The 17,094-nt window shown below is 38.3% G+C and overlaps 1 protein-coding gene across 2 annotated transcripts in view; it reads left to right on the top strand.

Annotated features, from left to right (window-relative positions):
* Positions 1-16,524, top strand: part of SENP1 (SUMO specific peptidase 1) — a 30,935-nt gene extending 14,411 nt beyond the window's left edge. Inside the window, exons 11-18 of one of the 2 annotated variants that reach the window (XR_005555403.1) lie at positions 145-229; positions 1,040-1,180; positions 1,770-1,901; positions 3,590-3,793; positions 4,051-4,130; positions 10,234-10,301; positions 13,177-13,261; positions 14,962-15,019. Coding sequence is in view for 1 of the 2 variants with exons in the window: in XM_039332753.1 (XP_039188687.1) it covers positions 145-229; positions 1,040-1,180; positions 1,770-1,901; positions 3,590-3,793; positions 4,051-4,130; positions 13,177-13,261; positions 14,962-15,057; positions 15,305-15,367 (886 nt within the window). In the remaining variant the exon portion in view is untranslated. Of the gene's footprint in view, positions 1-144; positions 230-1,039; positions 1,181-1,769; positions 1,902-3,589; positions 3,794-4,050; positions 4,131-10,233; positions 10,302-13,176; positions 13,262-14,961; positions 15,058-15,304 lie in introns of those variants that run through there. The other variant, XM_039332753.1, reaches the window with a different exon arrangement.
* The last annotated feature ends 570 nt before the right edge of the window (positions 16,525-17,094 follow it).

The following is a 17,094-nucleotide window of genomic DNA, read 5'->3' as shown; positions in this document are numbered from 1 at the left end:
CATCTTATATCTCAAACCAGCCTTCCCATAAGGAAGGAGCAGGAGCTGAAAGTAATAATAGGCATAACTAAAAGTGTGCAAAAAGGAATTTTCATGGCTGGTGATTCTGAATATTCAGTTTGTTATGTCAAAACTTCAATCTAGAACCAGTGTATATGACTCCCGAGCCCGTGAGAGATTGCGACATATAGAGGAGCAGAAAGCCTTGGCATTGCACTTACAGAATCAGGTGAGATAACTCAACATGGTTATTGTTTTTAAAGGCTCATCCAGGTGCCTTCTATCTTTGCTAGGAATGATAATAATTGATGCAGCTGAATACATAGTTTTCCTTAATATTGCTATTTGAGTCCCTTTACCTTTAATGCATGCTAGATGACCCATGTCCTGTTTGGCCATTGTTTCAAAGGTATTTACTTCCCTAAATAGAATAATAGAATGACCACAGATAACCAAAAAAAGCAGTAGAAACAACATCTGACTTCCTGCTGGCTTCTCCATTGACTTTGCTTGTGGGGAGCTGGCAGGGAGTGTCAAAAATCACCACAATGGCACTGCAGGGCAGCATATCAGTGTTGTTGCAGTGACTGTAAGTTTCCCAATATAGCTGGTCTGAAGATCCTTGAAATTTCAATCCCACAGGAGTGATGGGTCCCACATTTTGGACGTATTCTTTAAGTTGACCTGTTTGAGGTACTTTGAATCAAAAATTGTTGCCTTATAGTGCACCTTTTCACCCAGTTGAAGGTTATAGACAAATAGGTTTATACGTTGAATTGGAAACTGATAAGCTAGATATCAGCAAGCTTGATCATATTTATGAACAGTCACTAGATTTTCCTGTTGTTGATATGGGCTTTAACTTTATATAATCGTAATTCTATATAGGTTTGATGACTGCATCCTTCTGTACATACATTAATGTAAGAAATCCAGATAATGGGGGTGGGCAACTTGATGAAATTCCTGTCCACAGACATCTGGGATTGACGACTTGATATAATGTTAAGTGTCACTATTTTAATGATATTCTTTTTAGAGACTGCAGAAAGAGACCTCAGTACCTGAGTCAATAAATTTACATCTTCGAGTTCCTCTTGAAAAGGAAATTCCTGTTACCATTGTTCCAGAAGATAATAAGATAGTGGAAAGTGAAGATGAATTTCCTGAAATTACAGAGGTTAGCTTTTACATTAATGGTAAAAATCTTGATGCCTTGGTGAAATAAGTACCTGGATAGTAGTTTATAGAAGTGAATAACTCTTTTATCAGAGTTGTTCTCAAACTGTGTCTCTTCGTAACACATCTCTGTGATAGCATGCTCTGTAGTGTTTTGAAGTTCTCTATTTCATCAAAAGCTAGATTGGGGAGGGGGTGTATTTTAGCCTAACTTGATATTTCTAGTAGTTTTGTTTCCTGTTATCTGCATTTCTTTAGTGGGAAAAAAAACTTAATTTCAAACCCTTCTTTTTTTAAGTGCAACATTAAAATATATAGGAGATAATCAAAACATTTCCAGATTTTTCCAAGAGAAACCTGTTTGTAAAACATAATTACGTGAAAACTTTTTCAATATATAATTTTCCTGATCCATAGCCTCCCCCTCCGAAACTTTGAATATGTCCGACCTGCATTACTCCTTTTTGTGTTCTCACTCTGCATTTTGGGTCTATCATTCGTAATGAAGTTTTTACTTAGGAGTCTGATTTTTCAGCTTGGATTAAAAACCTCTGTGAAACCCAATTCTCTTTCCTATTAACTATTTATAGGAAATGGAGAAAGAAATAAAAAATGTATTACGAAGTGGAAACCAGGATGAAGTGTTGAGTGAAGCCTTCCGATTAACCATCACTCGGAAAGACATTCTGACTCTTAAGCACCTCAACTGGCTCAATGATGAGGTAAATCTTCAGTCTCTGTTTCAAACCTAATTTTTAAACTCATGAATCTGAGTTGTAAAGGCTCTTTGAGTTCAACTTCTACAGGTATCCAGAAGGGCTGCTGTCTAGCCATCATTAAAATACATTCATCACTGCTCTGGATAATTGGCTCTACTATTTAACTGCTCTATTCATACTGTTGGAATTTTCCCCTTAACATTCAGTTGAAATCTGCTTTTTTAAAATAACTTACATTCATTATTCTTTGTTATGTAGTCTAGTGAGATTTCTTAAGTTATGCTCATTTGTTCAGTGACCATTTGAAATTACAACGACACTGAATGAATTGGGTACTTGCCCAATCTGCAAAGTTATGACAATTGCAGTTCCTGTTCAATCACATGATCAAAATATGGATGCTTGGCAGCCCGCCCATACTTAAGACAGCAGAGATTCTTCAACTTTTCCCATCTTTTGTCTCCCCTCTCCATCTCTGTCCTTTGGCCCCCTGTACTCCGCAGTTGCTATCCTCCTGTGTTCAATCATCCCCGGATGACCGTTGTCATCTTCTTGCTCCCATTGCTAGTCAAATAATCCTGGCTTGATCCTTCAAGAGTCCTTCTTGAAATCATACATGTTTTCTTCATGAGACTTTAGGAAGAAGACCTTGTGTGACACCAGCTCTCTTGTGAAGGGCCAGGTTGGGTACATTTCAGCAATAAAATTTCTTTACCTAAAAAGAAAAACACAATGACCAAAGGCAGGCAAAAAAAAAAAGCAGCCATTGGTGAAGCAGCAGCTTCTGGCTTCTCCATTGAATTTCCTTATGTTAATATGGCAGGGAGCATTGGAATCTTCCTTCTTTCCTTCCCCTTCCCTGCAGGCAAGTAAATGGCTGCTGATGGGTGGGGAAGAGAGAGAGGGATTGTGAGACTGGCTGGGAAACTCTTAGCATAGGTCAGACATGTCAAACACAAGGCCCGGGGGCCAGATGCAGCCCGCGAAGTGGTTTCATGTGGCCTGCGAAGCCATCCTGGAAACAGTGAGGGAATGGCCCCCACTGCCTTGGCCCTGGCCCAGGCCAGCCGGTAGCCAATGTACAATTTTGTGGTGGCCCTCTATGCTGAAACACATTTAGTCTTAGTTCCATAAGCTCCTCCTCCGCATGGCCTGAGAGGAACACTGAGGCTCCTCCAGTGGACCATGCCTTGGCACTTACCCCGGTCCCACCCCCCTTTTGCCAGAGACCCTCAGATCTATCCCACTCCTGCCGAGGCCCCCACAGGCACCCTTGACATGGACGATATAGAGCTGGCCACACTCACCCAGTAGGCCACACCCACTCCATCCATGCCCACCCAGTAGGCCACACCCACCCGGCCCCCTGAGGGCAACTGCAACCTGGCATAGGTGAAAATGAAGATCACATGACACAGCAACAACACAGCAGCAGTCAGTAGCACTGAAGCACCTACAACTTTCTCAGATTTAATTACTTTAGGAATCATGGGCCATGGATTTGGGATGCATTCTGTAAGTTACTGTCCAAAGGTACTTGGTTCAAAAATTGTTGCTCTATGATGCACTGTTTCATCCAGGTCATAACATGAGAGTTTTAGTGGTATATACCTGTAGATGTTTTTTAGGAATAGAGAAGAAATGTCTTAGAAAAAACATCAAATACTAACATGTATTTCTCTCACACACAGATTATTAATTTCTACATGAATATGCTGATGGAGAGGAGTAAACAAAAAGGCTTTCCAACTGTTCATGCATTTAACACATTTTTCTTCACCAAGTTAAAAACTGCTGGGTATCCAGCTGTAAAACGTTGGACTAAAAAAGTAGATATATTTTCTGTGGACATTTTATTGGTTCCTATTCACCTTGGTGTCCATTGGTGCCTAGCAGTGAGTATATTATGCATATATATGTAAATGTTCACGTGAATTCACATCAGCTCTTTCAAATGTTCCTTGCTTGTCTGAATGCATTCTAAATTCATTCTTTGTGATGGCTTTTCATTTTGGCATTTTTACATTCCCAAATGCTTGCTTCTGAAACACTTTTCCATTCTGTTTCCTGCATTATCTCACATGTGTCAAAAGTACATACTTCTGAGTAAGATTATGCCAATGTCTTGATACAAAATTTTTGCCTTGTTTAGGTTACTGACTTCAGGAAAAAAACCATCACCTACTACGATTCAATGGGTGGATCCAACAGTGAAGCTTGTAAGATACTCTTGTGAGTATCTCTTTTACATTAAATAGGTTCATGTTTCCGTCATGATCTTAGCATTGAAAGAAACAATCTTCATGCCAAGTGATTGTTGCTGCTATAACACTTGGGAATACTGAACTTTCATGGTATTTTCCAAAGTGACAGCTAAAAGCACAGGTTCTTCTGTAACATGAAAGGTAGATAGTACCCCCTGTAAAATCAATTCAAACAAATCTGATAAATTCTTTCTGGGAGGCTTCCTGTTAAACCTGAGCCTCTTGGCCCTTTAGAATATATTAAAAAAGAGTCTAGGGTATGAATCTCCAAGGGCTGTGCTCTTTTATATTGTGATTGCAATCTTAAGTGTACTATATTTTCATTAAAAAGTTCAGGAGGTTATATAAGAGTTATTTGAGAGTAGAAAAATGAAAGAAATGTAACATACAAGGCAATTATAAAAAGAGATCATATTTGATAATAAGGCCCTTAAGAATACAGAATAAAGAGTTGGAAGGGACCCTGGAGGTTTTCTAATCCAACCCCCTGCTTAAGCAGGAGACCCTATACCATTCTGAACAAATGGCTGTTTCAAGATAGCAATCTCTTAAAAATCTTCAGTGATGGAGTATCTACAAGTTCTGCAGGCAAGCTGTTCCACTGCTTAATTGTTCTTCTGTCAGGAAATTTATTGTTAGTTCTAGGTTGGATCACTCCTTGATCATCTTGCCCTGATTTTGGGGATAGGCTCTTGTATCTGAACAAAATGGCAGATTTGAACTTTGAGAGCAACATTCAGATTAATCCACTCTTAAATGGCTTTTCCATTTGGAAAGTGTATTGATCACTTCACAGTTTTGGGCAGAAACATTGTAATGCAGAATTAAAAGATGAACACATCAAATAATGTTGCTCGAGCATGAAGCTTTGAGTCAAGAAAACTGCATCAAACCTGATCCATTGTCTCTTCGCTGATATTAGCAAGTTAGCGACAAATTTTGATTTTAAAGACAAAAACATTGATTTATTGTATTTTTGTTTGATTTTTCAGTTTTTGTAAATTACCTGAAAATTACATTACAAAGAATACTTTATTAATAGTTCAAAGAATTTATTGTTTAAATTATTTATTAGAACATAGAAGATTGAATAATAGAGTTGGAAGGGACCTTGGAGGTCTTCTAGACCAATGGTCCCCAACATTTGTGGCTTGAGGAGCTAGCTGGCTTTCATGTGTACGTGTGTGCAGCTCAACTTGTGCAAGCAGTGGGCCGATGCACATGCACACACAGCTCAACTTCATGCAAGTTGAGCTGTGCACCCATGTCCATGCACACGGGCCCGCCACTCTTGCAAATTGAGCTGTGTGTGTGCTCATGCGCGCCAGCCCGCCACTTGGCATGGCCCAGTTGCAGATAGTCCAACCCCCTGCTTGAGTAGGAGACTTTATACCATTTCAGATAAATGATTGTCCAGTCTCTTTTTGAAAGCCTCAGCTGATAGAGCAACCACAACTTCTGGATGCAAAAGTTTGTTTTGCCTTCAGAAGTTCAAAATATTGTTTCAGTGAAGCATTTCAAGGTCCTCTGTGTCAGTTATTAGGTGAATACATTCTCCCAAAAGAGTGTTTTTTGCTAGAAACCTATCAAAGAATGATGTGGGTTGCAATTACATGACCATAGGACACTGCAACTGGTTGTAAGTTATGCTAGTTGCCAAGGGCCCAAAATGTGGTCATGTGACCATGGGGCCAATGACATTTTACAATGATCAGAAGTGCTTTACCATCCATAGCGCCCCTGTTCCAAGGCCTTCGTAACTCCAAGGGCACCAAAGGACCAGCTATAAGTTACCAAGCAGCACAGTACAGTAGTCCGCCACCACAATTGAGCCCAAAATTTCCATCACTAAGCAAGGTAGTTGTTTAGTTAGTTTTGTCCCATTTTACAACCTTTATGCCATGGTTGTTAGGCAAATCACTGCAGTTATTAAGTGAATTGTGTCTGTTGAATGAATCTGCCCCCCCCCTTTGACTGGGAAAGTTAAAAATGGTGATCACATGATCTTGGGACAGTGCAACTGTCATAAATATATGACAGTTGCCAAGTGCCTGAATTTTGATCACCTGACCAAAGGGGATGCTGCAGTGGTCATGAGTGTGAAAACTGGTAATAAGTCACTTTTTACAGTGCCATTGTAACTTTGAATAGTCACTAAACAAATGGTTGTAAGTCGACGGCTACCTATAATGTTAAGTTAATGTTAATCCATGGGTTGTCCTTCATCTGCAGGAACACATGTAATCATTAAAGTGTGTCAGTGAAGGCCACAGTATCCCTGATATCCAAAGCAGCCTGATATGAGACTTACAATGTTTCCTGAAATGAATGCCTTGCCACTATATTCAAGCAACTTGTAGTTTGGGCATTATGGTAACGTGTTTTCTGTGAGGCACTTCCTGAGAGGAGATTCCATCCTGTAGCTAGACTTCTCATAAAACCTTTGCTAAAGGCTATTAAGACATTTTCCAGGTGGCATTGATTAATAAGTTTGTGGGTTGCAAGTTGTTTGAGGAACTACTTGTTTTTCTTATGTACCTATGCGATCTTGATATTCTGCTGAGGATGCCCTGCTAAATATATCAAGACTATCTGATGTTCATGTAGCTATGAAGCGCAGCCTACATTCTCTTGTAAAAGCATCCATTAAATGAACACCTTACTGATGGAAATTAAGCCTCCCTTCGTTGTGGATGCTTTTCACCAAAAATTAGAACTTGTTTGCTCTTCCTTTCTCTTGGTTTTGTTTGACATTTTTAAATTAGTGGTCTTGATTACATAGTCTGTGAATATTAGTCTGATGAATTTATCATTTCTACAATTATTGTACTTAAAAAAGGATATACATAAGAAAGTATTAATGCTGCAAAATAAAATTAGTTAAGAAAATGAAAGAAACATAGCAATTAACGTTAAGTCTGCAGGTTCCATAAATCAAAATGACATAAGAAAAGCTTTGCTAGGATTAGCGCCACAGGGAATATATCTTGCTGGAATTTAATCAAATATTTTTCAACTTAGCATACTGAATGTAATGGAAGTTACATTCTTAGAAATCTACTTATTTGCATTTAATATCCAGGGAAAAATGTTTTCTGAACCTTGGATCGATCTATAGTATAGAAAATTTGGAAACCATTCACCTTTATTCCTTTAAAGCAGTGGTTCTCAACCTTTTTAATGCCACGACCCCCAACTGGTCGTAAGTCGAGGACTACTCAACCGGTCGTAAGTCGAGGACTGCTCAAATGGTGCAGCACCATTTGCAGAATGGGACTTTTGGCGGGCTCAGCAGGGCAGAGACAGCCTGGACAATTCCTATTGGCTTTTGAAAGCCAATAGAATTAGACTCTATTCAAGAGAGTCTATTCTATTGGCTTTCAAAAGCCAATAGAATAAAAGGGAGTAGCACAGCTAAGGAAAAGGGGGAAAAAATGGCGGACTGCGTTGTTTGGCGACCCCCGTGAAATGGTCGTTCGACCCCAAATGGGGTCCCGACCCACAGGTTGAGAACCGCTGCTTTAAAGCATTTCTACTCTTCCAACTGTATGAAGGAAGTTAAAAAGACAAGAACAAACATATAAATATGTCCCACCAGCTTCAAAAAGCAGGGAAATATTTTTACAAGTGACCAGGGTGGGCTGGAGGTGGGACCTTCTTGTTCCAGTAATTAGCAAGTTCTACCACAGTTGCTGCACCTGTGGAACCAATACGGGTATCTCAGGCATTTTGTCAGGGCAGGCAGTGGTATCTGCAAGCTGCTATAGTCTATTGTTCTTGACAAAATTTAAACAAAGCCCAGAAACTACTCATGAAGCTTAGTGAAATACTCCTTGGGATTGGTGATAGAAAAATACTCCATAGGAAGGAAGTATTTTTTAAAAAAGAAAATACTTGAAAATTGGTGATTCTTCCTCTCTCTTACACCAATGGATTGTTTTATCAGTACATTACAGGTAGTCCTGTTTAGCAACCTTGATTGGGATCCACAATGTGGTTGTTAAGTGACAAATTGCATGACCATGACTGCTTGCAATTTTACTTCAGCTTTCCTTTTCTTGTCAGAAAGATACAACCCTAAAAGCTGTTAGGGGTTTTCAAACTTGGCCCTTTTATGACTTGGGGACTTTAACTCCACAAGTCCACAAATTGAAGTTCACAAGTCATAAAAGGGCCAAGTTTGAAGACCCCTGAGCTGGGTGAACAAAAATGGTGGGAAAACTTTCTAGAATTTGACTCAAAAGAAAGTGGGGTAAAAGGGCAAATCTTATAGCTTTCTCCCATTCCCCCACCTTTTGGAGTATTTACCCCAGTACTGGAATAATTAGGAAGAAGAGAATTAATGTTTGTATTTACATTAATTGAAGAGGAACAATTGCAAGAGAATAAGAAGGCACACAAAATGGAGGATACATTTTGAAAGGAATGCACTAGTGCCAGCTATTTGCCAGCTACCAGCCAAGAGCTGTTTAGGAAGCGAGCAAACTAGAAGATGTGAAGCTGGATAAAGTCTTGTCAGTTTTTCAGGAGGCTAATTAAGGTCACAGAGTTGGGCTTATTAAGGAAGGACTTTTGGGGGATGTGCTGTGCTATGCTGGGGGGGGGGAAGCTGCTCAGGAAGAGATTTCTTTTCTTAAGCAATCTCTGCTGGGGATAGAATAAACAAAATGGATCAGGGACAGGACAGCACGCATTCACTTATTGTAATGGGAACACTTGTAAGACAGGCTGCAAAGATTGTATATGTGGACATTAGTTATGAAGTTACTTTTTCATTACAACTAGGAATGGTCATTGCCTGAGGCAATTAGCAATTAGAATGCAGGCAGTGGTAAAATGTTATGGTAAAGTGAAAGAGATAATTTACTATACATACATACATACATACATACATACATACATATATTTGTTTTCTGAGGTTTTCGCGGGTGTTTGTATGTAGGTCTTTGGTTGTTCGGGTTTTCTCCCACGTAAAATTGGAAGTGTCTTGGCGACGTTTCAACAAAGTCCCATTCGTCATCTTCAGACTGGTGTTTTCAGCTTCGTTTTCAGCTCCTCGAAGCACGAAGCTGAAAACACCAGCCTGAAGATGACGAATGGGACTTTGTTGAAACGTCGCCAAGACACTTCCAATTTTACGCGGGAGAAAACCCGAACAACCAAAGACAGAGAGACACACAAACACACACACACACACACACACACACACACACACACACATATGTTTTCTGAGGTTTTATTTTTATATATATATATATATATATGTTCAACATATATATATATGTTCAACATATATATATATGTTCAACATATATATATATATGTTCAATGATGCAATCTTCGATCTCCGGGAAGAGTATACTCCAGTTATTTATTGTTAAAACAACATTTAAAAACAATAAAAACAGTTATATACAAGGTTAAAAAACAGCTTTCGCTGGTCCTCTGCCAGCGTCTTCAGAGTGGGTAGAGAGGAGGGATTGAGGAGTGTGTTGGTGATAACAGCGCAGGGAGGGGGAGACGGCACAAGGATGACAGAGCAGAAAAATACAATGTTAGAGTGCAAAAAATAGAGGGCGGAACAGTTAAGGCAGTTACAGGCAATCAGGAAGAGTGGCCCTGTCACGAGGGCAATGAGTAGGCAGTTGGATCAGCAAGGGGATAAAAAGAACTTTCCCACCCCCTAAGCCCCACTCTGAGGACGCTAGCAGAGGACCAGCGAAAGCTAAGTTTTTAAACCTTGTATATAACTGTTTTTATTGTTTTTAAATGTTGTTTTAACAATAAATAACTGGAGTATACTCTTCCCGGAGATTGAAGATTGCATCATTGAACTATATATATATAGGAATTAGGTTTTTGTTGCTAAATAATTTGATAAATAATTTGATGGTTACCCTGAGAATAATGTTGTGGTTTTCTGCTATTTTAATCTTATTGGTAGTAAGAATGGGAAGACTTCAGTTTTGTCTAGATGATTAGTGGACATCTAGAATAATGCAATGGGAACTCAGCTTTTAGCTGATTGTTGCCCTTTCCATAACTGATTTTCCCTTTCTATTTCCTTTCAGGAGGCTTTAATTGGTTGAATGCAGTGGGAGGATCACACCGGGAACAGGGGACAGAGGTCCTATTCATGGTTAGTGACCCTTTCATGCTTTCAATCTTTAGAGCTTCCTGATTTTTGGTGAGTTTTGAATGATTTGTCTGTCCCTTTTTAGAAAGGGAAGAAATTTATAGTGTTATAAATCTGTGGTTTAATTATATAAATTGTATATCCTGTTTGAAAAATCACTTAAGGGAAACACACTAGTCCAATTTAGCACAATTGTCAGATTACGATTATTTAAGAATTTTAGATAGTTGGGATAGCTTAACTTTCTTCTTTCACCAAAGGCCCTACAAAGTTGATGATGAATACTTGATGAAGTGATGGAAGGATTATGCTTTTAGTTGATTGTATATTTTAGATCAGTGGTTCTCAACCTGTGGGTCGGGACCCCATTTGGGGTCAAACGACCATTTCACGGGGGTCGCCAAACAACGAAGTCCGCCATTTTTTCCCCCTTTTCCTTAGCTGTGCTACTCCCTTTTATTCTATTGGCTTTTGAAAGCCAATAGAATAGACTCTCTTGAATAGAGTCTAATTCTATTGGCTTTCAAAAGCCAATGGGAATTGTCCAGGCTGTCTCTGCCCTGCTGAGCCCGCCCATTCTGCAAACGGTGCTGCACCAGTTGAGTAGTCCTCGACTTACGGCCGGTTGAGTAGTCCTCGACTTACGACCGGTTGGGGGAGGTCACGGCATTAAAAAGGTTGAGAACCACTGTTTTAGATTGTAACAGTGGGGGGTGGCAGTTTACACGAAGGAAGTGGTTTGCCTTAAAGTACCAATGCATAATGCTTCAGAAGTAATGAAAAATGAAACATTCAAAAGATACTAATGTGTGTGAGACAGTTTAAGATGTAAGGTTAAAGAAAGTATCTGAAATGCTTTGGCACATGCACAGTAGTTTCTTGAACACCTGTGTAGTCCTTGTGTCCTTTGCATCCATCAGAAAATTCCCTTTTTTTGTAAGTGATAGGTAGTTGGTTCTAACGTTTGTTTGTTTTGACTAGAGTGATCATAGTTCAGTACAAATTAGGATATTCTTATGTAGTCATTGTTCATTGGTAGAAAGCAGCATTCTGGTCCATTTGAGTTTGGAAGCTAAGCAGGTTTCAACTTAATACTTGAATAGAAAATGACTAACAAATTCCTGGAATGTAGGTTAGCCTGAGTAAATAATATCAAGAACAATTTTTGAATCTATTCTTTTAATTTTTTTTACCCTAAATGATTTTCTTGAATATAGTCTTAATTGAAAAAAATTGCTGTTCACTTTCATTAAATCTGCCTATTTAGAAATATAAGCAGTTGAAGTTTCACTTTTTAAATCTTTCTATCCTATAAAGCTCCAGAAAGTATTGATGTTAGTGAGTGCTGGCAATTTTTTTTCAGCTTTCTTTTCAGTGTTTTTGTGTAGAATGGGAGTACTTTAATGCCTTTTGCTTTTTTTACACCTTGCATTTAAAAACAGACACAGTAGCATGATATAAGGTTATTTTGAGAATTGCAAAAATGAGTTTAGGGCCCTTAGCACCCCATCTCTATGTAAGAGGATAAGTTACCACAATGACTTGGTAACATATCTTTGTAAAAGCAGATGTTTTAATGAAAATATAGCAACAAGCAAGTCTTTCGTTCAGCAGGAGAAACTGTAATAAATTTCAACTTACCAATTGAGCCAAGAACAGATACTTGGGGGGAAATAATATACCATTACTTTTAACTTAATTCTTCATCGCTGAGTAATCAGGATGTTGCCATATGCTGGGCCGTTAGGACATTTCTTTCTGTGACAGTTAGTAAGGAATCATTAAAATGATAGGACCCCCTTAGCAAGCACCCTGGAAAGTACAAGCATGCTTTGTTTTAATATTTAGGATACCTGTGTCTGCTGTTCTGTGATAATTATCTCATTAGTTGCTGTTTAATCCAAATCTATATCAGGCAGAGAATGAAACCAAACTTTATGAGTTACTGCTTGAAGTAAAAAAAAAAAAATGCAGTTACCTTAAGCCAGATGCAAGATAGTACTTGCAGCAAAGACAAAATACAACCTTTGTGAACAAACCCCAAGAGTACTAGAAATTTCCATATAGAGATAATTGAAACAAATAGTAAATTGTTTATCCCTTGTCAAGACAAGAAAATCCTGAATGTGTGTATATAGCAGTACTACTGTATTAGGAGTCTTGTTGTTTGTAATGATTCAAAAAGATATACATCAGACTGTGCTTGAGTAAGAACATGATGATTTCTGCTGTTCATTAAAGCGAGCTTCAAAATGGGTGTTGTGTTTTTAGGGATTGCATGAACTTGGTGTGTTAATGATGTTTGATGCAGTGTGAGGATTTCTTTAAACAGTGGTGCTGTGGTGTGGAGACTATTCATTGAGTAATTGCTAGTGGACTTGCAGAAAACATTTCTTGAGTCACAGAGTATGCATGGTTTTAAAGTATATTGACTGCGTAAAAATAAGCAATAGAGCTGTATGCTTTTCTGCATTTTCCTCACTAAAAGTTTTAGTCAGTTTTAAAGCCTTGCCACGTATATAGTAACAGTTCTCACGTGACTTGGGATTCCGAGTAAAGCAGGTAGTAAAATTATTTGGGAATCCAGTATGCATGAAGTTATCAGACAAAGGCTAAATTTCCTGGTGACACTCAATTGGCCAGGGCTTTTCTGTCTGGGAATGGAAGAACAGAATAACACTCTCTTGCTGAGAGGAACAAGAGGTCAAACTCTCTTCTCATTCACCCTTTGATTTGTTGACCTGTTAACAGCTTTGATCATCCTGATATAACTGAACAGTTTTCCTAAGTAAAATTCTTAAAATGCAACATTCATTAAAAGCATTTCATAAGTTTTGTTGTGTGCTAAAAGGTTTGTGTTGTTTTCCAATCTCTGCAGGCAGTACTTAAAACAGGAAAGTCTGGATAAAAAGCGCAAGGAATTTGATACCAATGGCTGGATGCTCCTGTGTAAAAGAAGCCAGGTGTGTTGGTTTTATATGGCTGATTGTATAAGACTCTGAGTTGTTTGTATTATCAATCATAGCTTGTATGTACTTCCCTAGTTTAAGGTATCAGAGGTGGAAGCAGATGCAGATATTTAATATATGCACCTGAAGAAAATTATGAGAATAATATCAACAGGCATATAAAGGTAGATCTCGACTTACAACAGTTCATTTAGTGATCATTCAATGTTGTGACACTAAAAAAAGTGACTTATGACTTTTTCACATGACCATTGCAACTTCTCCAATGGTCATATGATCAAAATTCAGATGCTCGGCAACTGGTTCATATTTCTGATGACTGCAGTGTCCTAGGGTCATGTTGATCAGCTTTTGCGACTTTCTGACAAGCAAATGGGAAATCCACATTCACTTAACAACCATGTTACTAACTTAACAAATGCAATCCTTAACTGCGGCAAGAAAAGTCCTAAAATGGGGCAAACTCAATTAACAAATGTTTCACTTAGCCACATAAATTTTGGGGTCAATTGTGGTCATAATTTGTCAACTCTTTCAGGAAGGCCAAGTCAGAAAACAAAACTCCACAAGTCTGATTGGAACTATAATTTATTGATACAGATTATAGTAAAAGAATCTTAAAAGTCTCACTGAGTTTTCCCTCTCTCCCTTTAAAAAACTCTAGTAAATTAAGGAGATAATCTGAGCTTCTTTCTCCTGCCTTTACTGTTTCTTAGCCTTGAAGTATGCTTTGGTTTATATTGTGGTCTCTGCTTAGTTTCCCCAAGGTGAGCTAGGAAATCTGACTGATCATGTCCCCTCTGGCAGCCATTTTATGAGAGTATCATTTCATGTTCTTATAATTCCAAATTTGAAGCCAATTTTGAAGGTTTCTGATCAACTGGAATCTGAATGCTTGTGGTAACTCTTTTTCAACACTTACTGCAGTATACAGCTGTTGCAAAAACTTTTAGCATTCTCCTTGTTCTGCTATATAAGGAAAAAGTTACATTTAATATTTCCATTTGCTTTCCAGCTGCACTTTACTTCTCATGGGGCTTATTTTTTTTTCATTTCAAGCCCTTGTTGCTCTCGCCTGAAAAAGCCAGGCAAAGTGGCAGGAAGTTGAACAAAGAAGGGACATTGGAATGAAGGATATATGATGAGTAGAAGTAGGACACAGACATAGATATCTTCAGTAGTTTCTGCAGCCAACTGTAATTATTTGAACTGGAGCTCAGTTGTGATTAGAGCTAATTGTGGAACCTGTGGTAAAAGAGCCATGGTGACGCAATGGTTAAAGTGCAGTATTACAGGCAAACTGCCCACAGCCAGGAGTTTGATCCTGACTGGCTCAAGGTTGACTCAGCCTTTTATCTTTCTGAGGTTGGTAAAATGAGGACCTAGATTCTTGGGGGCAATATGCTGACTCTGTAAACCACTTAGGGTTGTAAAGCACTATGAAGCAGTATATAAGTCTAAGTGCTATTGCTATCTACTTTGCCTTATTTGCCAATTTGAAGCTTTGCTTTTGGTGCCCTTGCCTCTGTCTTGATTAAAATAGTCCTTTAATAGTAATACTTTGAACTGTACTCTTTCATTAAGAGCTTAAAACTTCATCTGTTGTGTGCACTTTATAACAGTAGTATTGGATAAAGTTCGATGAAGTTCTCATCAAGAAAATAAAGGGAGATGGGTTTATTTGTCTTTTAAAGGAGATCCCACAACAAATGAATGGCAGTGATTGTGGAATGTTTGCCTGTAAATATGCTGACTGCATTACCAAAGACAAACCAATTAACTTTACTCAAGTAAGTTGGTGCTGTATGGGCACCTCTTTGTTTTTATGGGAAAGACTGGTTATGGGAATTTGAGGCTACAGTTTGTAAATACAGTTTCAAAAATGATGATTCTTTTTAACAAAGTACTGGCTAGATTAATCTTGGTTTTGTGTTTAAGCAAGAGAGGAAGGGCAGAAATATGTCAGTATGCATTAAAAAATGAATGCCCTGGTAATGTTACAAATATATTGATATTACTGATTTCTTACTGTTAAAGCAACACATGCCTTACTTCCGGAAACGAATGGTCTGGGAGATCCTCCATCGTAAGCTGCTGTGATTTCATGCCAAGTAAGACTCTTCAGAGACTGAAAACCCCAGGTTTCCTCTTCTTGGCCATCTCCAAATGGACTGCATGGGTTTCTCCACTGACAAGACTATGTACATTACACTTGGTATCTTTAAAAAGAAAATACATCTATTTCTTGGACCAGTGTGCCATGCGGCCTTTTTGAAGCACACATTTTCTTTTATATTTTGAAACTCTATTTTTTACAAGGGACATTTGAGACTTGGAGGAATGCAGCTTTTTATCTTCAAGAAGATTTCTGCCTCTCTTAATAAAATGGCCGGCTTCTGCAAAGGACTTGAGACCTGCCAGTGTTCAGCTGTAGGCCTTGGTGCAGGGAAGCACTTGCAATCTTTTCTTGGATCTGTCAGGATCTAGAGAAGACTCAATGTCATAGTACTAAGTAGTTGTGGGTTCTCCATATTACTGTTGCTGCAGCTAATTATCTGATGTAAAACATGCAGGGATGTGTTTTGGGGAATCTATTTGGCCTAGGTTTTTCAGACATATGTGCATGTTTATGTGTTTTCTGATTCTTATAATCTGTTAATAACATGGTGATTCCCACAGCAGTTGCAACAACTTAGATTCCCTTTTATTCTTAAACTATTAAGAGAAATGGCATTCTTTAAGAATGGAAAGCGAATAGTCACCAGCACATGAAAAGTAACCACTTGCTCTGTTTTTCACCATGGCAGTGACCTTTTGAATTCTACAGTAGAGCTGCCCAGTGGAAAATTAACAATCCTTTATGTTGACATTCAGTGTTTATTTTGTCACAGTAAATGAGTCATCCTCTGATTATTGAGAGATTATGAGGATTATGAGTTATCCTCTGATAATTCAGGACTAAGCATTTATCCTAAAGACAGGCAAGGATTTGTGGGAAGAGGCATTGTGCACCGAAAGTCCTTATTCTTCACTGTCCCCTCCCCAAGCCTGCTGTGGTGGATTTTGAATCTGAGAAAGAAAAGTCAGACACCTTTGTGGCCTACATCACTACATTCAGATGACTGGGATTATTATTGAAAGCCAGCATTTTTTGTCTTATATTCTTGCAATGCGATCTGGATCTTAGTTTCATGAAAAACTAAAATTTTGAAGAGTTGGTGCATTACATTCTCAATAAAAGTAGGATTTATAGCAAACTAAGCAGCTGTAATGTCAGTGGGTGTTCATTTGACAGGATTAAATAGTTCATCTTTCAGCTCTTTGTAGAATTAAGGTACAATATAACTTGTTTTAAGACTTTAATTATTGGTAAACAGTTTTTATACTACAAATATATAAATATATATATATATATATATATATATTTATATGCCTTTCCCAGTGACTGCCAATGAACAAATATATATATATATATATATACAGCTTTTTTTTCTCTTTTTAAAAAGCTGAATTGAAAAGTTGCTTTTTTACTCATATGCTCCTCCCTCCTGTTTTTGTTGATAACAGCAATTAATGAATTGAAGAATGCCCTAAAGAGTCTTTTTCCCCCCCATAATCCTATTTTTGCTTTGGATTACAACTTCCATCAGCCTCCTCCGATCCAGTTAATGGAAGTTGAGAAAAATATATTGTACATGGGCACTAGATAGGGGAAAACTGATACTGAATCTGTCCAGCTTTTGTATGAAATCGGTAAGAAAGAGATCCTGCTGGCATAGGCTTTATCTCTCAAGAGGCAAATTTTTCACAGGGCCCATGACACCCTG

The sequence above is a fragment of the Crotalus tigris genome, unplaced genomic scaffold, assembly GCF_016545835.1.
Source record: "Crotalus tigris isolate CLP2741 ecotype Arizona unplaced genomic scaffold, ASM1654583v1 scf7180000024462.759394, whole genome shotgun sequence".
NCBI classification, from domain to species: Eukaryota; Metazoa; Chordata; class Lepidosauria; order Squamata; family Viperidae; genus Crotalus; species Crotalus tigris.
This window is presented reverse-complemented; position numbering and strand designations above follow the sequence as displayed.